We start from the raw sequence: 23,512 nt of genomic DNA on the forward strand, positions 1-23,512 counted from the left end.
AAGAAGCTTTGGAACTTCCTCCTATGGCCCAAGCTGACCTAAGGAGAACACTGCTCTTGGGACACACATAGGAAAAATTCCCTCTTCTTAGCAGGAAGCCTCTTCACCCCGGGAAGGGTCCTCTGAAACTTGTGGGACCCCTGTCGAGCCCAAAGACAATTCTCTTTCACTTTTAGGAGCCCTGATATATAAAATCTACAATGAGAAAAGCATTTCTTTGTTTTTCTTAGAGCATGGAGGAAAGGCCTGTAAATGCAAATAGCCTCCAGTGAGCTGCTGTATATACCCACACTAGAAAATTAGTGACATATTAGATCTCAGAAACTAGACTTTACAGCCCTGTCCTCTTACTTCTTTTCCTGTGCAACTACCAACATGACTGCCCTGTTCTCTGAGGATTGGACTGTAAGGGTGTATGCATGTGTGTGCACGAGCACGTGTGCATATACCCCTTTTTACCACCTAAATGAGTAAATCCTTATTTTTCCCCATATTGGCTACCACTCCCTCACCCTCACTTCCACCAAAGGCACTTTCCCATGTTCCAATCCCATGAATCTCTCTTAAAGTAAAATCTCCAGAGTTAATTGCTGGGGACATGAATGCATGATCTACCTGTTTCAGAAGTGTTTTCCTAAAGACCCCACCAAATTCCATTATAATGGTGTAATGGCAGAGGGGTTCCCATATACACCATGATGAGAGGCACCTACTGGATGGATGAAAGAGATTGACTGTGTGGTTGATGGAGGAGAAGATAGGGACAGCTGGCAAGCTGAACTCTTAGACCAGCCCCATGGCTTCAGCCTTTAGAGGGAGTAGGCATGTTCCACAAGTCTGGGGGATCAGGAGAGCTCTTGGGGGGAAGCTAAGGTGCTGCACCTGGTTCCTTAGTGTAAGTTCGTCAGTCAAGGTTCCTCTGGAGCCCAGGGATAAGTGGGATTTCTGAAATGCAGGATTCCTAAGCTTCATGCCTACAAGGTGGACAAAGGGACCTTCACTGTCCTCAGTAGGTTTGGTGACACATGAAAGGACTGAGGAAGTCTGAGGGGAGCTAAGAGCAAGGAGCACAGCTATGAAGTCATCCAAGAAGGACCCCTTCCTTAATTGACCTATGACTCTGTTGGCACATTTGAGCTTACAGCATCAAGTAAACACAGCTTTACATTTGGAATTGTCTAATCATAATTGTCACAGTGATCCAGATAATCAAAAGGAAGGATTTGTCCTATTTTACAGAAGAGGAAACTGAGGCTCAGGAGGAGCAAGTGATTATCCCAGGGCTGCTCAGCCAGGAAGTGACAGCTTCTCAGGACACCTAGACCAGTGCTTGCTATGTCATTGCACAGAAAGAACAGGGAGGATGGAGCAGAGCTCAGTGAGAGGGCAAATGTTCCCAGAGAGATACAGGGAGACCCTGTCTCTGGACAGACTTGCTCCCACCCCAGGACTCAGATGACTGCCCCCCACCTCCAGCCCCAAGAGCACTGTTCTGAAACACTGCTGCCACCCCATGCTACTTCTGCAGCAGTGGAATTGACACGGAGTGAGCATTCATTCACAGAAACACCAATTCCTTATATACAGCAAGGTTCACCTGGTCTATCATATGGGAACATCCTGAGTCCTGAGTTCCTGATGATCTTGTCCTGGAGACATCCCCTTCTTTCCTTGACAATCCTTACTTACATTCTTTGTCTTTCAGACGAAAAGACAAGGGAGACTGAGGATGCACCTGTTTATTAGATGGATGGGGTGGATGGTTTCTGGTATCTTGGGTTCAAATCCTGGGGATCTGCTGTGTGACTTGGGCACATTTCTTCCTCTCTCTAGGTTTTAGCTTCCTCATTTTTCACATCACATTTGATTAGATACCCCCACTCTGATATAGTATTTACTCATGTATCTTTCTTTCAGTAAACCTTATATGAGTGAAACCTTCCTGTAGGCACGGGGCTTGATGTCTGGGATTCAGCAAAAAAGAGAGTAGCGAGTGTCTGCTCCGAAAAAGATCACACTTCCATTCTGTAACGTTTTTTGTTCACGCTTTTCCTCCATGCTGACTTACCTTTTCAGAAAATGCTCCCACTTCCATTGGAGAATGGAAACTGGCAAAGGGGGAGAGAAAAAGTCCAATTTGTGCCTTTGCTATTTTAGGGGAGGTTGAAATTACGAGCCAAAGTGGAGTGATGCGCTCACTGGAGTGACCGCAGTTCCCAAAGACCAGAGAAAACCCAGGTCCTCTGCTTGTGGAGTGGCTCGTGCTTTTAGGCGTGAGGCAGTATTACATAAATTCAAGCTCGCTCCTGATCCTTAGTACCCTGAGTTGCCTGAAGGGGGGAATGGCACTGTCTGAGTGTGCAGCCCGGGCGCTCAGGCGGACACTGCAACCGGAGCGAGGAGAGCCCGCCCGCACCACCTGTCCCCGCCGGCATTCCAGAGTAGAGGCTGAATTGGCAGAGAGCCGGCCCGGATCAGTCGCCGCCTCAGTCCGCGCGGGCCCTCCTAGGGGTGTGTCTCACGGATTCAACTCCCAGCCGCTGCTGGACGAGTCCCTAAAGGCGTCTTCCTCCCTGGCGGGAGACGAGCGCGCCCCACTCTTCAAGCTGCTGCCCCAACGCCGCCGCAGGCGGATGCACGACCTCAGGAGACGCTGGGACCTGGGCTCCCTCTGCCGGGCCCTGCTCACTCGGGGCCTGGCAGCCCTGGGCCACTCGCTGAAGCACGTGCTCGGTGCGATCTTCTCCAAGATTTTCGGCCCGCTAGCCAGGTACGTTTTAGGCGAAAACGAAATTCGCACTACCTGGGCTGGGAGAGAGCGGGCCGTACGAGGAGGGAAGGCAGGCGTGAGGGGAACGGAAGGGAGCAAAGTTCCAGCTAGCTCGGGGCAACGGGGCTTGGGCGCTCCGCGGGGACGCAGCGCGCTTTTGACCATGCTGCGGCTGCCTCCCCGAGGTTCCGCAGGCGCCGGCAGCGCAGCGTCTCTGCTAGCCAGTCAGGCTGCCGGCTGACTCCTTCCCCCAGGGGAACTCAGCACGCCCAACTCCGATCTCACTCCTGGCGGCCTCCTAGGTGGGCAACCGGGTGCGGGAAAGCGGAAGGCTTGGGAGGGGGGACAAGGGGAGGAAGCCAGCTAGGGCAGGCTGGGAGTTGGCGGCATAAGTACCGAGGGGACTAGGGGAAAGAAGCGTCTGGGAGAGTGTGGTGGGCGAATTGGGATGGGGATGGGAGCCACGAAGCCACCGAGAGTGGAGGGAGATGCGAGAGGTCGCAGACCGGGGGTGTGAGTTGGGAAGTGGGGCAACCAGGGTTTTAGGGGTACGAAACCCCGCGAAACGGCTCCTGAGAGCTCCGGCGCGGGGAGAGGGCAGGCGGCCAGCGGGAAGGAGTCGGGGGGTGGGGTGGGGGTGGTGTGCGGCAGAAGCCACAGCGCTGAGCCTGCCGGGAAGGAAGGAAACGAGGAAGGGCGCCACCGCCGCCGCGGCTGCCGCCGCGGTGGAGTACTCTGTGTGGAGGGGAGGGGGGAAAGGGGCGCAACAGCGGCGCCAGGGGGAGGGGGATTGCGGGCGCACGACGAGCGCGGGCTGAGCTGCGGGATTGACGTAACGAACTTGGGTTTCCCCCAGCGTCGGGAATATGGATGAGAAATCCAACAAGCTGCTGCTGGCTTTGGTGATGCTGTTCCTGTTTGCCGTGATCGTCCTGCAATATGTGTGCCCCGGCACAGAATGCCAGCTCCTCCGTCTTCAGGCGTTCAGCTCCCCGATGCCGGACCCGTACCGCTCAGAGGATGAGAGCTCCGCCAGGTTCGTGCCCCGTTACAATTTCAGTCGAGGTGATCTCCTGCGCAAGGTAGACTTCGACATCAACGGCGATGACCTGATCGTGTTCCTGCACATCCAGAAGACCGGAGGTACCACTTTTGGCCGCCACCTGGTGCGAAACATCCAGCTGGAGCAGCCTTGCGAATGCCGCGTGGGTCAGAAGAAATGCACTTGCCACCGGCCGGGTAAGCGGGAGACCTGGCTCTTCTCCAGGTTCTCCACAGGCTGGAGCTGCGGGTTGCACGCAGACTGGACCGAGCTTACCAGCTGCGTGCCCGCCGTGGTGGATGGCAAGCGCGACGCCAAGCAGAGACCATCTAGGTGAGTGATCGCCCGAGGTGTGCAGGACCGGACCTGGGCCTGGGTGGGCCGAGCGCGGGGAGGCGCTGCCGGAAGGTGCCTGCGACCCAATACTCACCTCGGCCACCCAGCAGTTGCTCCTCTGCTGGGCAGGCGCCTGGTGTCCTGGCGCGCACGCTGGCGGCCGCAGGACGCCTGTCAGCTCCGGCCCGGGACACCTGTCTGTCTGTCCTTCGGTGGGTCTGCTTGTTGGCAGTGAGCGAGCACGGGGGAAGAGGCCGGGAGGCCGGGAACGAGCGCCCCCCGCCCGCTGTTGGGACACGGTACCGCACGCAGACTCCGAACTGGAGCGCCTGAAAGAACCGCGCTCTGTGTAGTGTTCCTGAGCCTCACCTGTCCTCGCTCTTCTCCTCACTCCGGTTCCGAATCAATTTCGTACTCCTTCCCACTGCTGAATTCTTTCCCCCTTTTATTCTTGCTTCCCCTGTTTGTCTTTCCCTCTTTCTCATGCTCCTGATCTTGTCTTGATCTTGCCTTCTTCCCTTTTCTTCTCTCACTTTGCTTCTCTTCTTTCTCTTTCACCATTTCTGATTTTTCTCTTTGAGGCTGACTTTGGTCCCCTCTCTACTCTTTTCTCTTCTCTGGATCTGCTCTCCCCAGAGAGTAGGTGTCCCTCTGCCGCTTATTGAGGACACTGGAGAGAGTTCGTGTTACTCAGCTTGCGCCCCTCTCTACTGGCTGCACGCCAGGCATCCGCGGCGTTTTTCCAGTGCAAGGGGCACCCTGCGGGTCAAAGGGAGGGCTGGGACGCTGCTCCGACCCCTTGTGGGGTTGAACCTTGAGAAACTGCTGGTGATTTATCAACCCATGCCACCGGCTGATGCGGAAAAACGTGATTTATGAAGAGCTTGTAGCCAATTGCTTTTGAAGCTAGGGCATTTTTCTGCAAGCAGCCGCAGTGCTGGGTTGGTGGAGGTCGTGGAGTACTATAAAGGGGGTGGGCAGGGAGGGTGTATTGGGGTGCCTTGTCCAGATAGGGCTCCCATTCTGCCTAAAACAAATCTTGGCTGCGTTGGGAGTCCAGGGAGTGGGCAAGGTAAGTCTGGTTGTCAGGGGGCCTCCTGCCTGGGTCTCTGAGTAGGCAAAGACAAGGCCGGGCTCTTTGCTTCCTTATCGGAGTGACCACAGGGACTCTTGAAGCTGCTGCTGCTGCTGCAATGGCTGCCTACCTAGACCCTCTCCCAACACTGCCCGTTAACCCTCCGAGGGAGGTATGGTGCTCTGGACTAGGCAGCGCTTTGCAGGTGTCACTTGGAATGCCACAGCCAGTGCAGTTTCTTCTGTCCAGCCGCAGGCAAATGGAGCCCTCTGACTTTGTGGCCACCGCTGAGATTCAGAGGAATCATCACGCCCCATACTCATTTTCCCTTCCCTCAGTTTACAGTGTTCTTTCTTGAATGCTAGAGTTCTGGCAGAATCTGTAAAACTTTTATTTCCTTTCCAGCGCTAACAGATTTTTTTTCACCATCTTAAGAGAATTTTGCTTAGGAAGTTTGCTGCCTCAATTCATTATGAGAATTTTGTAAGTTGTTGTCACCAAAATATGCTGGTGTTTAAAAAGATCCCAAACAATTTGGCAATATTGCAAATAATTTCTCTTGCTGATGGAACTTGTAGGTGTAGTGCGGCATGGTGATATAAAAAGCTCTTTAGGGCAAAAATGAAATTCCACAGCTGTGACTGTGGCAGAGAAGTAAAACTGAGGTTTCGGCCAACATGGAAGCTATGGCACTGTCTTGAGTTCCACAGGGCACATGTGCCTTTTAAAATCCTTTTGGACATGTAGGTCAGGGTGTGACATGGTCTATAAGTATACCTTCTGGATTGCCCCATGTTGAAATAAAATTATTTGAAAAAAATGAGATTTTCTTGGACATAAAAAGGGTGATATCACAGTGTCATCTGTTATAATCAAGGAAGAACCATTTGTTAAAGAGAATTCCTGGATCTTAGAATATTTGCAAAAATGAAATAATATTTGCTAGAGAAACACAGTGCTGCCTTAAAGGCACCTTCTTTTTTTTGATTTGTTATTGTTGTTTGAATATAGTTGTCTCCATTTGCCCACCCCTATGCTCCACCTCCATCCTCCCCCCCCCTTTGGCTTTGTCTGTGGATCCTTTATACATGTTTCTTGAAAACCCTTTCCTAAGGGCACCTTTTTATTTCATTAATTCCTACCCCTCTACAGAAATCTTCAAATTGAAGAATGGTGAGAGTCTGTGATTTCCAGAATTTCCCAGGATGTTAACAAATCCATTCTTGCAGGACCAGTTCTGTGAGTTCTGATAGTCTATAAGAGCCAAGGGATATGCATAAATGAGAATGAGAGAGGAAGGGGGAGAGAGAGAGAGATAGATAGATATGAAAGTTAGAAGCAGAGGCAGCTGTACTGGTAGTGATGTATGAGGGGGAGGAACTGGTCTCAGTAGATGAGAGAGTCCGCCATTGGGAATTCCTGTGTCCAGTCTTCTGTGCCAGGTGGTGGTCTCTGTATTCTGCTGAACTAAGGGGACAACAGCTTAGCCTGTCTGGCCTGTGAGTTCCGACGCCTGGGTCATACTTTAAGGCCAGCCACTAGCCAGCTTTGTGACCTTGGACCAGAGCCTGTCCAAGCCTGGTATGTGTGAAGAGCACATTCCAATTTCTGATGAGCTTTCACATCTCTTATCTCTGGTATTTCTCTATAAACTTGTACTATCTTTGGGAAGAGGGCAGAGTGGGCAAAAGTATCCTCATTTATCAGATGAAAGTGAAGCCCAAAGGGACTGAAGGATTTTCCTAAGGCCATCAAGCATGTTAGTGGCACAGCCAGAATCTTACTCCAGTTCTGTTTGACTCCACAGCTGTTTTGTTCTGTTCACTGTGCCTTGATGAGTGAGAGTTTTTGCAAAAACACAGTGAGAGACATTTCATGTTAGTAATTATCACAGAGTAAACACCCAATAAATGTTAACTGACACTGTTATCACCTACATCATCACAATTTTTTGTAATTTTACACAGGTGAGTTTGGATGAGAGATTGGGCCAGGGTTGCCACACCCATTGGAGAAAGATTTCTGCTTCTTTGAAACTTTATGCTCACCAGGATTAGGTCTCTTGGCTAGGTTGCAGAGGGGCTTCTCTTTGCTGTGTTGGAAATCACTACACATTAGAAAAGAATGGGAAGATCCCAGGCGCCTGGTATTGTCAGTAGGGCCTTCAGCAGTAACAGGGGCCACCTTCTGACTCACAGCCATTCATTGACATTAGGGAGGCAGGAGAGGCCATGCTGGCCACTCACCAAGACCCTGGATCTTGCTTTCAGTGCTTCATTTGAGACGCTTCCCTGCCTTAGCAGATGGTAAAGTGTTTGGGTGATATATAACTACTGAATAGAAACGACTGTAGTCCTGTTGCCCTGAGGACAGAGAGAGAGTGCTTGGCTGGGAAAAGGTACACGTTGTTTTTTAAGAATAATATTTATTTTTTAAAAAAAATCTAGAAATTTCATATCATGCATCTGTTTGCCAATATGTTGTTTGGGATGAGAGGACTCCTGCTCATTCTAGAATTTCTAAGACTATTTTTGAAAATGTATTAAAACATTGTTGCTTATTGGCTGTCAAAACTCACAAATTCTGTGGGATTTGCTCGGGTCAAATTCCCTGTTTGTATCCAGCTCTAGTGCTACACTTGGTCTGTGGGAGGAATTCAGGATTGGGCACAAAGAAATTGCCCTAGACTCATTTTTCTTCACGACGTATGGCACTGGCCTGCACACACAGGGTGGCTGGGGGGAGGGGAAGGTCAGCATCTAGACAATTCAAAGAATCTGATCATCATATTCATGTTGCATCCTAGACTTTTAGCATCTCTTAAGTTTTCCAGCAGCCACACAGGGAGTAATTAGTTGTTATCTAAAATTCAGTAGGCTATCACTGACATGAGAGGACTAAAAGGCATTTATATGGAGAAAGCATTCTTTTTTTTAATTCCCTTTTAAATATTGTGGTAAATGCTTTATTTTCTATCCATTTCTTTTTAAAAGGCAGCTCTCTTTTGAAAGAGCTGTGTGTTTTATTTTATTTCTTAAACTTTTATTTTTCAATTATAGCTTACATTTAATATTAGTTTGTATTAGCTTTAGGTGTACACTATAATGGTTAGACAAACATATATTTTACAAAGTGTTGCCCCAATATTGCCAGTACTTACCTGGCACCCTACATAGTTATTACAATATTATTAACTATATTTTTGACACTCTACTTATATCCCATGACAATTTTGTTACTACCAATTTGTACTTTTTAGTCTCTTCACCTTTTTCACCCAGTCCCTGAACTCTCCTCCCCTCTGGCTACCGTCAGTCTGTTCTCTATGTCTATGAGTCTGTTGTAATTTTGTTTGTTTATTATTTTGCTCTTTAGATTCCACATATTAGTGAAATCATATGGTATTTGGAAAGAGCTATGTCTTATTAAGGACTCCACAGTGCGTGTGCCTGCTCATACCTCATGCCTGTGCTCCCATTCCTTCACTTTTTGTACTTTTCAGTAAAGCAGGATGAATTGGCAGGTTTGTGGTACAGGGGGAGGCAGCCATTGAATGGAATCTTACAGCCAGGAATGCTGTCCTGGTCCATCAGGCTGTAGGCCCCTTGGCTCTCCTAGGGAAACCTCACTTACCAAGGATGCATTTCTTCAGCTGTCTTTGATAAGAGCTGTTATGCACTCCCACTATTACACAGGAGAGGGAGAGGTATTCACCATGATGACATCTGTAGAACTTTACCAGTATTAGTTAGCATCTCTGCACAAGGGCAAACATGTTGTTGGAGTTCCAACAAAGCTCTAAGTTCTTAAGGAAGTATAAAAGATCATTCAGAATTAGCATTTCTTAAAAGTAATTTTACATTATTGTTGTTATATGGCAATGAGAATGTTAGAGCTTATATATCTTATACAGATATATCTGTCTTCAACTTAGGTAGTATGAAATGATATTAAAGAATAGTCATCTCTTCCATCTGTTATTTATTAAACAATTTTTTTGTGACTCTGCCCATTATGTTCCAGGACAGACGTGTCATCCTTTCACCCACAGAGCTTACAGTAGAACAGAATACTTTGATGTTTTAGATATTTAATAAAGAATATAGATGTAGTTTGAGCATGATGTGAATATCAATAATGTATTTAAAATGTCATACTTTTACTAGAATATGTTTAAAAAATAGAGATAAGTCCATCTGTTTATGTCTAATCAGGAAACATTGTGTAGTATTATTAACTCCTTGCAGTACTACCATAGCATTTGGGGGAGGTTCGATCCAAGACAAAGCCCAAAATGGAAATGCCACCATTTTCAAGTCCATAAAGATTACCAGGTAAAGTACACAACACTGTACTATAGGCAGGTCAGTGGAAGGGAGGAACTTGTCATTTGGGGCAAGTTCATCCCTGTCTGTAAAAACAGGAGATTTAACCAAGATGCTTTCAAAGATCCTTTGCTTTCTAAGGTATGAGGAACAGGCCAGAAAAGGAGAGATCTGTTTGGGAAGGCTTCTGGGAATAGTGGGCTGTTTTTAGAAGACATGAGTTATTGTGGATGGGCATGGCATCCTCATGGTATCATGAGTTCCAGCAGCCTCACCTAGCTAGTGCTGGAAAGAATGGAGAAAGTTCATATTTGGGGAATGTTTCAGAAAGCATGTGGGGCAAAGCCTCATTGTAGAGGCCCAGAATGGCAATGAAGGGTTGAATCCCAGTGACCATGAAAAGCTCTTGTGGAGGTCCAAGATGGTGGAAGAGCTGGTAGATGTTACACTGCCTCCTCCCAGGACCAAACTGGAAGTACAACTAAAATATAGAGGAAGCAAGCTGCATAACCAACTGAAGACTATCTGAAGAGGAGTCTTATGAGCAAGGATTTATAGAAGAAGCCACATCTAGACCGGTATAAGGGTGGAGATGCAAAAAGGGCTGGCCCTGTTCCCATGAGCAGTGGCTGAGATTCTACAGGGATAACTTAGCTTCAAAGGTTCCCCTTAAGGAATGTGAGATCACACCCCACCCTGAGCTACCCATCCCAGAGCACCAGAACTGGGAAGAGGTGCCCACAAATATCTGGCTTGTTTATATCAGCAGGGATTCTTTCTGCCAAGCAGAAAAAGAGGTCTGCTAAAAGACATACGAACACTCCTAAAAGGCCAATGCACAAAATCTGGTTCAAAGCCACTTACCCTGGGCTTCAGAAGAGGGAGGGCAAAGTGGATTGTAGTTGTGTGAGGGGAGGCTGGGGTTTGTAGCTCTAGGGGGAGAGAGTTGTGAGGACAGCCACTGTGTTGGATTCCTGTGTTGAGTTCCTCTCACACACCACAGAGGCCATCTTTCTTGGATGGAGCACTCCCCTCCTTAGAATATCAGCCTGGGGTAATGCAAAACTCCACCCTCTGGACTCCCTGTCACTCCATCCTGTGAGCCCATGCCCTGCTGAAGGGACAACTTCCTGGGCTGGGGTATAGAGGTCTGGACAGACTCAGTGAGTGTCGGTGACTGAGTAGTGTGACATTAGGGTGGGAGCCATTCTTCCTAACTTCTTGTGAATCTGACTGGTGCCTCCCCTTCACAAGAGATCCACTAGCTTCACCCTCTGGGGTGTAGGTGGTCCCACTGTCTTTACTCCTGGTGGCTCTGCCCTGCCAAGGCCTGGACAGAATATCTAGGACAGACTGAGTTGTATGACTCTGGAGTAGGGGCTACTACTCCTACCTTCCCCCAAGCCTGACCAACACCTTCCCCTCACTGGAGATCCACTAGTCCCAACCTCCCGACTCCTGACAGCCCTTCCTTATTGATCTCAGGCTCCTGGCAGAATTTTGGACAGAATGAATTATGTAGCTCTAGGACCAGTACAGAGCTCTCCCTTTATGCAGCCAAATCTTAGTATGTTGGGTCCTGATAAACCCTACTGGTCTCACCCTGATGACTCCATGAGACCCTGCTCCACCACAAAGGTCTTGGGCACCTGGTGGGTGGCAGCCAGACAGTATACCCGGGGACATTTGCTGAGTGGCCTCAGACATAGCACTGGCACTAAGTTTGAACCTGCATCAAACTAGTGAACACTCACCCCTACCTGCTGACTCACTGAGAACCTTCCTCATGCAACCTGAGTACCAACAGAGGCTCTTTCAGTGACTGAGCCTAATAGGCAGCTGGCAGGTAGAGACTTGCAAAGGAAAAACTCTGGGTGCCTTGGGACTTTTGCTGACCTGCCCCTGGGCTTGGTGCTGGTAAAAGCTGGCCTTGGTATACAACTTTGTCCTTTCTGAGCACACTGCAGCTTAGTAGAGACAGCCACAAACTGTGGATCACTTTGTAGCTCCAAATAGGTTGCCCAGGGCCAGTCTCAGGCAGTGTCTGACACTAACTGCACCAGAGCCCTTCCCAAGAGGCCCCAGAACAGGCACACACAGTGGCTAGCTTCAGACAACATCAGAGCAGGATCTTCCAATTAGCTTCACAAGCAGCGTATATAAAGGGAGGTCTTGGCAGGTACCAGACCCTGCTGAGGCAAACTCTACTTCATATGATAAGCACCTGCACAGCAGCTCATACACTGTGGTTTAGGTCAGTCCTCACAGTCAGCCAGCCTGAGTATCAGCCCCACACACAAATGGGCCAATAGCAATGAAGACTCAATTACAGCAGGAGGTTCATGTATACACACAAGGGACATTCTTGGAGCACCCAGCTCATGGGATCAAGGATACTGTGCCACTATGTCCCACAGGAAACCTACAACATAAGGCCAACCTATCCAAACTGGGAGTCAGAAGATCTACCTAATACATAGAAACAAACACAAAGAGACAGCCAAAATCAGGAGACAAAGAAGCATGCCCTAAATGAAAGAACAGGAGAAATCTCTGGAAAAAGCTAAAGGACATGGAGGCAAGCAATTTACCAGATACAGAGTTCAAAAAAAATGGTTATAAGAATGGTCAAGGAAACTATTGAGGACTGCAACAGCATTAGAAAGGACATGGAAAGCATACAGAACCACAAAGAAGTGAACAATACAATATCTGAAATGAAGAATATACTAGAAGGCCCTGGCTAGCATGGCTTATTTGGTTGGGCATCGTCCTGCAAAGTGAATGGTTGCCAGTTCGATTCCTAGTTGGAGCACATGCCTGGGTTGCAGGCCAGGTCCCTAATAGGGGTGTGTGTGAGAAGCAAGCCAATCAATGTTCTCTAATATATTGATGCTTCTCTTACACATTGATGTTTCTCTCTCTCCTCTCCTTTCTCTAAAAATAAATTAATAAAATCTTTAAAAAAGGGAACATAGTACAAGGAATCAATAACAAGTTAGATATAGCAGAGGGCCAGATGAAAGATTTGGAAGACAAGATAACAGAAAACAACCAATCAGAGTAGCAAAAAGAAAAAAAAAATAAGGACAGTTTAAGGGACCTTTTGGACAACATGAAGTGTAACAATATCTGCATCATGAGGGGAGAGAGAGCAAGGGATTAAGAACCTATTTGAAGCGCTGGCTGGTGTGGCCCAGTGGATTGAGTGCTGGCCTGCGAACCAAAGGGTTGCTGGTTCCATTCCCAGTCAGGGCACATGCCTAGGTTGCGGGCCAGGTCCCCAGTGAGGGATGCGCAAGAAGCAACCACACACTGATGTTTCTCTCCTCTTTCTCCATCCCTTCTGCTCTCTAAAAATAAATATATAAAAATCGATAAAAATAAAAAAAAGAACCTATTTAAACAAATAATGACTGAAAACTTCTTTAACCTTGTGAAAGAAAAGCACACATATTTAGGAGGCACAGAAAATCACAAACATGATGAACCCAAAGAGTCCCACACGAAGACAATCATAATTAAAATGGCAAAATTCAAAGGCAAAGAATGTAAAAAGCAACAAGAGAAAGACAGTTACCTACAAGGGAGTTCCCATGAGACTATAAGATGATTTATCAACAGAAACATTTCAGGCCAGAAGGGATTGGCATGAAATATTCAAGGTGGTGAAACGCAAGGACCTACTTTACTTAGCAAGTCTATCATTTAAAATTGAAGGAGAAATAAAAAGCTTCCCAGAAAAGAAAAAGCAAAGGAATTTTATTATCAGCAAGCCAGTATTACAATAAATATTAAATGGCTCTTCTTTAAGTAGGAGCAAACACACAGATACACACACACTCACAGAGGAACATAGTTATAAAGAATAAAATGGCAATAAGTTCATACCTATCAATAATCACTTTAAATGCGAATGGCTTAAATGCTCCTATCAGAAGACACAAGGTAGCTGAATAGATAAGAAAACAATACCCATTGCCCTGGCTGGTGTAGCTCAGTGGATTGAGCGCTGGCCTTCGAACCAGAGGGTCTCCAGGTCAATTCCCAGTCAGGGCACATGCCTGGGTTGTGGGCCAGGTCCCTAGTAGGTGGTGTGCAGGAGATAACCACACATTGATGTTTCCCTCTCATTCTCCCCCCTTCCCCTCTGTTTATAAATAAATAAAATCTTTAAAAAAAAAAGAAAACAATACCCATATACTTGTATGTGCTGTCTACAAGAGATCGGCCACAGAATGAAAGGTATATACACAGACTAAAATTAAAAGGATGGAAAAAAGATTTCATGCAAATAGATAAAAACAAAACTGGGATAGCAATACTTGTATCAGGCAAAGTAAACCTCAAAACAAAGGCTATGATAAGAGACAGAGAAGGACATTACATAATGTTAAAGGGATTAATCCAGCAAAAGGATATAATCCTTGTAAACATTTATGCACCCAACATAGGAGCACCTAAATATATAAAGCAAATAGTGATGGACATAAAGTGAGGAATTGACAGTAATGCAGTCATAGTAGGGAATTTTGACACTCAATTGAAATCAATGGACAGAACATCCAGACAGAAAAATAATGAGGAAACCATAGCTTTAAATGAGAAACTAGATCAGATGGATGTAATGTATTTTGCCATGTATAATGTGCCCTTTTTTTCCTGAAATTTTTGAGGGAAAAATAAGGATGTGCATTATACCTGGGTATAATGGTTACATACCATGGGTATAATAATGGGTATAATAATACTCTGTATAAAGTACACAAAAAGTGTGGGTGTGCATTAGACACAGCAAAATATGGTAATTGATATCTTCAGTGCATCTCACCCCAAAGCATAAGAATGTACATTCTTTTCCAGTGCACTTGGAACATTTTTTTAGGATAGACTCCATATTAGGACAAAAACAATTGTCAATAAATTTGAAATTTTTGAAATCACATCAAGCATCTTCTCTGACCATAATACTATGAAACTAGAAATCAATTGAGAAAAAAAAGCTGAAAAACACATAAACACACGGAAGCTAAGTAACATTTTACTAAACGATGAATGGGTTAGCAATGAGAACAAGGAAGAAGTAAAAAGAAATACCCTGAAACAAATGAAAATGAGAACACAACAACCTCAAATCTATGGGACAAATTTATAGAGGCAAATTTATAAGATTACAGGTTTACCTCAAGAAACAAGAAAAATCTCAAAAAATCTAATGTTATACTTAAAGGAACTAGAAAAAGCACAACAAAGTCCAAAGTGAGGAATAAAGGAAATAATAAAGATCACAGCACATAGAAATGGAATTTAAAAAGAAATACAATACAATCAGTGAAACCAAGAACTGTTTCTTTGGAAAGATAAACAAGATTCACACACCTTTAACAAAACTCACCAAGAAAAAGAGAGGACCCAAATAAATAAAATCATAAATGAAAAAGGAGAAGTAACAACTGACACCAAAGTTATACAAAGGATCATAAGAAAATATTATGAACAGCTATATGCCAACAGATTGCACAATCTGCATAAGATGGATAAATTCCTAGAAGCATACAATCTTCCAAAACTGAATCAGAAAAGATCATAATGAGAATAGACTGATACAACTAATGAAATTGAAGCAGTAATGAAAAAAAAAAAAATCCCAGGAAACAAAAGTTCTAGAGTGGAGGACTTCACAGGTGAATTTTACCAAACATTCAAAGAAAAACCTGTACCTGTTCTTCTCAAACTTTTCCAAGAAATTCAAGAGAAGGGAAGACTCCCAAGTTCACTTCATGAGGCCAGCATTATCCTAATTCCAAAACCAGAAAAAGACACTACAAAGAAACAAAAATTTTGGCTAATATCCCTGATGAACATAGATGCTAAAATCCTCAACAGAATATTAGCAAACCATATCCAGGAATACATTAAAAAGATCCTACACCATTGATCAAGTGGGATTTATTCCGGAGATACAAAGTTGGTACAATACGAGCAAATCAATAAATGTGATACACCACATAAACAAAATGAAGGATAAAAATTAAATGATTATATCAATAGATGCAGAAAAGCATTTGATAAAATCCAGCACCCATTTATGATGAAAACCCTCAGCAAAATGGGAATAGAGGGAACATACCTCAATATAATAAAGGCCATATATGACAAACCTACTGCCAGCATCGTAATCAATGGGCAAAAACTAAAAGTGTTTCCTTAAGATAGGGAAAAATATGGGGCTGTCTGCTTTCACTACTTTTATTCAACATAGCACTGGAAGACTTAGGTACAGTAATCAGACAAGAAGGAATAAGAGTCACCGAAATTGCAAAGAAATAAGTAAAAGTGTCATTATTTGCAGATGACATGATACTGTGTTTAGAGGATCCTAAAGGTTCCACCAAAATACTACTAGAACTGAAAAATGAATTCAGTAAAGGAGCAGGATACAAAATAAACATCCAGCAGTGAGTGGCATGTTTATACACCTATACTGAAATATCCAGAAAGGGAAACTAAGAAAACAATCCCATTTACAATTGCATCAAAAAATCTCCTTATGAATAAATTTACCCAAGGATGTAAAAGACCTGAACTAAGAAACTAAAAAAGATACAAATAAGTGGAAACATATACTATGTTCATAAATAGGAAGAATTAACATCATTAAAATATCCATACTACTCAAAGCAATCTACAGATTTAACACCATTCTTATCAAGAAACCAATGGTGTATTTCGCAGAACTAGAACAAATATTACAAAAATTTTTATGGAAGCAAAACAGACCCCGAATAGCCTCAGAAATCTTAGGAAACAAGAAAAACGTTGAAAGAATCATGCTACCTAATATCAAGCTCTATTGCAAGACCATGGTAATCAAAGCAGCATGGTACTGGCATAAGAACAGACACATAGATCAATGGTACAGAATAGAGAACTCAGAAATAAACCAGTGTTTTTATGGTCAATTAATATTCTATAAAGAGGGCAATAACATACAATGGGGGTAAAGATTGTCTTTTCAATAAATAGTGTTTGGGAAATTGGACAAATATGTGCAAAAAATGAAATTAGGCTACCTTCTTACAACATACACAAGAATAAACTCAAAATGGATTAAAGATTTAATGTAAGGCTTGAAACCATAAAAATCTTAGAAGAAAACATAGGCAGCAAAATCTCAGGCATTTCTCATAGAAATATTTTTTTCTGGTATGTCTCCTCTGGTAAGAGACACAAAAGAAAAAAAAAATAAACAAATGGGACTACGTCAAAGTAAAAATTTTTCCACAACAAAGGAAACCATCAACAAAATCAAATGACACTGCACTAAATTGGAGAACATATTTGCCAATGATACATCTGATAAGGGGTTAATATTAAAAATTTATAAAGAACTTATACCACTCAACACCAAAATAAACCTCACCTAACAACACAATTTAAAAAATGAGCAAAGGTCCTGAACAGACACTTCTTCAAAGAGGACATACAGTTGGCCAACAAACATGAAAAGATGCTCAATGCCACTAATCATCAGAGAAATACAAATTAAAACCACAATGAGATATCACCTCACACCTGTCGGAATGGCATCATCAATAAATCAACAACATGTGTTGGCGTGGATGTGGAGAAAAGGGACTCTCGTGTTCTGTGGGTGGGAATGCAGATTGGTGCAGCCACTGTGGAAAACAGTATGGGACTTCCTCAAAATTATGTACTTTCCTCAAAAAATTAAAATGGAACTGCCTTATGACCCAGGGATTCCACTTCTGGGAATTTATCTGAAGAAATCTGAGGTACTAGTTCAAAAGAATGTATCCATCCCTATGTTCATTGCACCATTATTTGCAATAGCCGAGATTTGGAAGCAGCCCAAGTGCCCATCGGTAAATGAGTGGATAAAACAAGCTGATACATTTACACAATGGAATACTACTTGGCTATTAAAAAAAAGAAGGAAATCCAAAGTGAAATAAGCCAGTCATAGAAAGACAAATACCTTCTTATTTCACTTATATGTGGAATCAATGGAAAAAAATACAGATACAGAAGATAGACTGACAGCTGTTAGAGGGAAGGAGAGGTTGTCGGATTGAGTGAAAAAGGTGAAGGGATTAATCAAAGGAAAAAACTTACACATACAAACAGTATGGTGATTTCCAAACAGCATGGAAACCAGAGGTAAACCAGAGGTAAAAGGGTGGGGGAGGTAGAAGAGGGTAAAAGGGGGATAAATGGTGACAGAAGGAGACTAGAATTTGGGTGGGGAACACACAATGCAATATATAGATTATGTATTATCAAATTGTACACCTGAAACCTGTATAATTTTATTAACCCATGTCACCCCCATGAATTCAGTAAAAATTTAAAAAATAACTGCTTTGGTAGAAATCACATTGGGTCAGTTTTTTGTGCCTTTTTTTGTGAGAATAGTTTTCTCTATCTTCAGTAAAAAAAAACCAAACATCTTTTTGAAACAAAGAAAGAAAAGCTTTTGGATAGAAGGAATGTTTAAAAAACAAAACAAAACAAAACATAAGAGTGTGTGAAGGCTGAAGTCCAATTAAATGTACCTCACTGACTTCTAGTCCGGAATGCAGGTGGTAGTGTTGACCAATGCAGAGGTTGACAAGGGTATCTAGTTTGGGCTGGGAAAGTATTGAGGAGCTGTGAATGGTCTATGTTGCTTATACATCTAGTGGCCAGAACTTGTAAAGTGAGAACTTGGGCCTTGGGACAGGTTAGGGCTTGCATGTATAATGTGGGAGTCTGTGAATGCAGTTAACCTAAATTCACAAATGGCATTATTTAAATGATAGCTGCAGTTCACATGTGGCACTCAGTCAAGAAAAAAGAATGTTTGAATAGAGGTAAAGATACACAGTTACAATTACATAAAAATGAGAAGTACTCATCTGTCAAAAAAAATAGCCAAAGTGAAAAGGCACATATCAAAGTGATGCAAATATGCACAACAAATAAAACAGAGAAAAGAATGACATGTGTCCTGTATAAAGAACTGCTATGAATTGATTGGAAAAACAAAGAGTATGACCACACAATTTAAAAAATGGGAACCACAGCTGGTTTACAGACAGAAAAACTGTTTAGTCTCACCGGTACTGAAGAAATGCAAATTTAAATAACTAAATGTAGGAAAACCTTTTTGCCCCTGTAAATAACCTTGATTAAAACAACACACAACAAAACAAAAAAACTCAAATACAATCACCATCAGACAAAGAAAGAGAGTTGCCAGTGTTGACAAGTTGTGGTAAATACCATAATTTTCATACACTGTTGGTGAGAATGTAAATTTGAATGATTGTTTTGGAAATAAATTAGAGAATATAAACAGAACATTAAAGTATTTATTTTTTTGAGCCATGATTTCTTTTCTAAGATTTGATTGAAAAGTGTAACCCTATACATGTTTTTCATTCACTTCTCGGTTTATTCATTAATTTACTCAACAAATATTTGTTACATATCTTTTATCACTGTGCTTGGGTACACTGTGAGAAATCAGGAGTGGGACAGAGAGACATGAACCAAATAATTAATTACATAAAATTGTGAGAAGTGCCATGGGAGAAATGCATAGGATGTTATAAGGCTATATAGGAGGCTAATGAGGTATTTATTAGTGCAACAAATTGAAAAATCTAAACATCCACATGGAGGAGAATGATTCAAGAAATCTCAGTGCATCCACTTGAAGAATTATTACAATACCATTTAAATGTCCTTTTATAGAGTATGGAAAAATTGCTAATGATTTAATGCTAAAGGAAAAAGATAATTATGGACTCAGTAGAAATACAACAGCTATAAGAGAGGGAGAGAGGGGAAGAGAGAGAGAGAGGGAGAGAGAGAGAGAGAGACATGTACAAATCATCTTCCTTCCCCTCCTAAATCTAAGCATAAAGAATGTGAGAAAAATACCAGGATGTTAATAGATTGATCAGTGATTTATTTTCTTACTCTGCTTCTCTGAAAGTTTTGAATATCATTTTTTGACTATGCACTACTTGGATAATAAAAGTAAATGTTGACAGTTTTTAAAATGATGTTTTATTATGGCTATGATAAATTATACTCATGTCTACATTTTGGTTCCTGAAGACTATGGCTGGTTATTTCATTAGTTTCTTGATATCCTGGGAGTCCTTAGTGAGGAAAGCAGCCTCAGCTGAATAAACTTTCAGACTGAAAGGCTGCTAATTTTTCTGATGATTGGCTGATGTATTCCAAAGAATCCATGGAACTCTTACACCATGCTGTATAGAGATATTTGAGAGGATTACTATTTTTCTTGTGTGTTTAAAAATTAAATGGAACAGGAAATTAATAGTGGTACACAGTTGGAAGTATAAGGCTTTTTATGCTCAGTCAGAGTCATCCAAGACAGTCTGGACTTTGAGTCTTCATGAGCCTCTTTCCAAGTGAGCTGATACCAGAGCTAATGGTCTGGCTAGAAGAGTGAAGCCTTGGGGCTGTTGAAGGGCTATAGTTCTAAATACACATAGCTGATAGCTTAGCCCACTTAGTAGTATATGTGTTGCCCTCATCTGGGAAAGTAGGGGACTCGACTCTGTTGGAGCAGCTGCCTCCTATGGCAGTTTCACTTCATAAGAGCATCAGTCCAGTTAACTACAAATTAAGTTGATTAAAACACTTCATTACCCAACTGGTCTGGTTATCTGAGGTATTACTATATGCAGCGAGTTGTATAAACATGTTGAAACTCCACTGAAACGACATTCTAGGTACAAGTTGTTTTGCTAGTGTAAAGAATGTGTTTCACAGTTGAAAAGCTAGTATCTCCATTTTGTGACAAATTGAGATATTTAGTCACGGAGTTTAGGGGGGAAAAAAGGTATAAATTAGTGCCATTAAAGCATAGTGAAGAATTCAATTAATGGTATATGTCTTCTAATACGATGACATTCATTGTAAATTAGAGAAATAATTTGTCTAAACTTTAGTCAAATATTTTTTGGCAAAAGAGTTTTTTTAGTTTTACTGGGTATTGGACTGCACGGATTATTCGGTTGGTCTTATTACATCCCATTTGTTATTCCCGCCATTTTGCCTTTAAGAACAGTGTTGAAGACTTTGACACGTTTCAGAGCATAACACTAAATAAATCTGTCTGGCACATTCCACTGTGCTTTTCCTGGAATATTATAAAAATTCAAGTATGGGCACACATGCAAATTCAAAATAAAATTCAATAGATGCAATTTCCACATAAATTCCATATTTATAACTTAGCAATAGTTTTGAACTTGTTATCCTATGATATAAATGTATCAAATATGATCACATGGGAATTACCAATAAATATATTTTTCTGATTGGACTGTAGGTTCTTTTTAAGTCACAATTTAAACTTCAATTCTGAGATATAGTATAAGAGAATAATTTGCACTTCATTTACTCTGAATTGTCAAGAATCATGTTCTTCCCCAATTTAAATGTCTGTAAAAAGGATTTCTTATTCCGTTTGATTGCTTTTTAAATTTTACTAGCAGAGATGCCCTAGTGAGCTTAAGAGAATCAGTCTGTTTCTTGTGAAGAGTTTAGTCCTAATGAATCACTTCCATGCATTTTTCTGAAGGAATACAAAGCAATTGAAATATGCAAAGCATTGATTTACATGAAATGGATTAGGCTTATATGCAGTATTCCTTGCATTAATTGACTTTCTCCCATAACTGTGCTAATAAAAATAAATCTTCAGTATAATATCAGCTCCAATTCATTCATGGAGATCATGGGACTTTTGCTAACTTCCTACAGCAGAGTCAGTGGGAGCAAAAAGTGTTTAAAAATTGATTAGAGTGAGCAGGTTACATTCAGGAAACACAGAGATGCCATTAAAAAGTCCTTTGATCTTGTCAGTCAACTCCTCAGTTACTACAATAAATAGAAGCTGACTAAACTCACAGCTGAAAGATACAGATTATCACAATGGACAAAAATACTAAATGTAGCTATATGCTATATATAAGAGATAAAGCTAAAACACACACAGGTAGTACTGGAATGGATATACTATGCAAATAGTAAGCAGAAGGAAGCTGATACAGCTAAATTGATATCAGACCAAATAGACTAAGAAAAAAACCTTTATTAGGGATAAACAGCATTACTGAATAATGATAATACAAAAGTTCAATTCATCAGATAACAAGTCTAAACTTGTATGTACTTCATATTATTCTTCTGAAATATATCAAGCAAAAATTGACATAATTATAAGAAGAAAATGTAAAATCTACTAACCTCTTTCAGAAATCCGTAGATGAAAGAATAAAAAATGAGTGGAGATACAGAAGATTTGAACAACATGATCAACAAGCTCGATGTAAAAGACCTGCACCCAATTAGAAGAATATGCTTTCATCTCAAACACACATTGAACATTTTTGAAAACAGACTATCTACTGAGCCATCAAATCTGGAAAACTTCAGTCAATAAACATCTTATAGTCTATACTATCTGCCTATGCAGTAATCAGTCATAGGATGTTGTGACCTGTTAGGCAGCAGTAAGGGATCAGGCTATATTTGAATGCATGAGGAGTATTAGTAGTTTGAATTATTTGAAAGTATTGCCAACCATCTACCACATCAAGTTTTTAAATTTACATGCAAGAGGGAAGAGCTCCAAGACTTAGGCAAAGGGTATTTCTGTGAAATGATGGTTTGACCTAGGTAGCTTGGCCTGATTTTCTATGAAGACCTATTAATGTTTAGGGGTATTAGGAGCATAATGTATATTTTTCTCATTTAATCCTCAATATAACCCTCTAAGGCAGATGTTTGAAAAACCCATTCAAAGATGAGAAAACAGAATTGGACATGATATATAACCCGCCTAAATCTATGCAGTCAATATTAAAACTGGTATTTAAAATTAATTAGGCCTCATGCATGGCCTGTGTGGTATATTTTAATGCCCACAAAATTTTCCTGCAACTCTCCAAAAGCCTTTACCCTCTTTTTTGGCTGTGTCTATACAAGCTAAGTAGAATCTAGACCTGATGGTCTCATCAGGATATATCAGGATTCAACATGTTAACTGCTTTTTCAAAAGCACCTTCAAAAAAGTTTAATAGAAATCACTCTTTACAGTTGAATTCTGAAGCTCTTTTTTCCCCTCCATCTTGAATAAAGATTTAGATATCCAATATATTGCAAATGCTGCTTTGGGAAAATTAAAAAAAAAGAAAAGAGTTATAATAGAGGAAATACTACTTTTTTTCCCAGATAAGGGAAAAGGTTTTCATTTGAAGACGTTAACTATATTTTAGTTTATGCCCCTTGTGGACTTAAAATATGGTTCACACACTTTATAAGATTTGTAAGAGGCCAAAGTATCTTACTCTTTCTGGATTGCTGGTAGTTGACTCATTAGCAACGTCAGTTGCACTGCTCTGACTGTGGCCTGTTTCTATAAATGACAATTTTTTTTCTTCTACTTTTGGTCTGTGTAGACCTTTGCAAGGTAGTGTGAATCAGTTCATTCAGGGCGGCTCATATAATCATGAAGCATGAGGAGCCAGTGAAATAAAGATGCTTTCTTTCAAAACCGAGTGAGGGGTCTCAGAGGAAATGAATCCTGAAGCCTGCTCTTATCCCAGCAGCTCACCATGAAAATAATAAAAGTGTATTTTATTACTGAAATAACCAAGTGAGGGTAGCAAATCCCCTTAGGAGTAACCTCTGTCTTTTAGAAGAGGCAGCTTTAGAAAAGTGCCGTTAAAGAGAATACACAAATGAGGATGAGCCTACCAATCTGACAGATACTAGTGCAGACAGCAAAGAAATTAGGATGAAGTCATGGAAGAATGGTCGAAAGATGCCCCAAACAACTAGAGGCCAGTGTGTCCTTGGGATGAGGACCACCTCAGCAGATGCTTTATCGCTGAGACTTTGCTAAGTAAAAGATT

At 42.1% G+C, this 23,512-nt stretch overlaps 1 protein-coding gene across 1 annotated transcript in view; it reads left to right on the top strand.

Moving 5' to 3' along the window:
- Positions 1-2,076: 2,076 nt before the first annotated feature.
- HS6ST2 (heparan sulfate 6-O-sulfotransferase 2) overlaps positions 2,077-23,512 on the top strand; it is a 334,044-nt gene continuing 312,608 nt past the window's right edge. Inside the window, exons 1-2 of the mRNA XM_053917368.1 lie at positions 2,077-2,770; positions 3,627-4,145. Coding sequence (XP_053773343.1) covers positions 2,343-2,770; positions 3,627-4,145 — 947 coding nt within the window. The 5' untranslated portion in view covers positions 2,077-2,342. The remainder of the gene's footprint in view (positions 2,771-3,626; positions 4,146-23,512) is intronic.

This window comes from Desmodus rotundus, chromosome X (assembly GCF_022682495.2).
Source record: "Desmodus rotundus isolate HL8 chromosome X, HLdesRot8A.1, whole genome shotgun sequence".
Taxonomy (NCBI): Eukaryota; Metazoa; Chordata; class Mammalia; order Chiroptera; family Phyllostomidae; genus Desmodus; species Desmodus rotundus.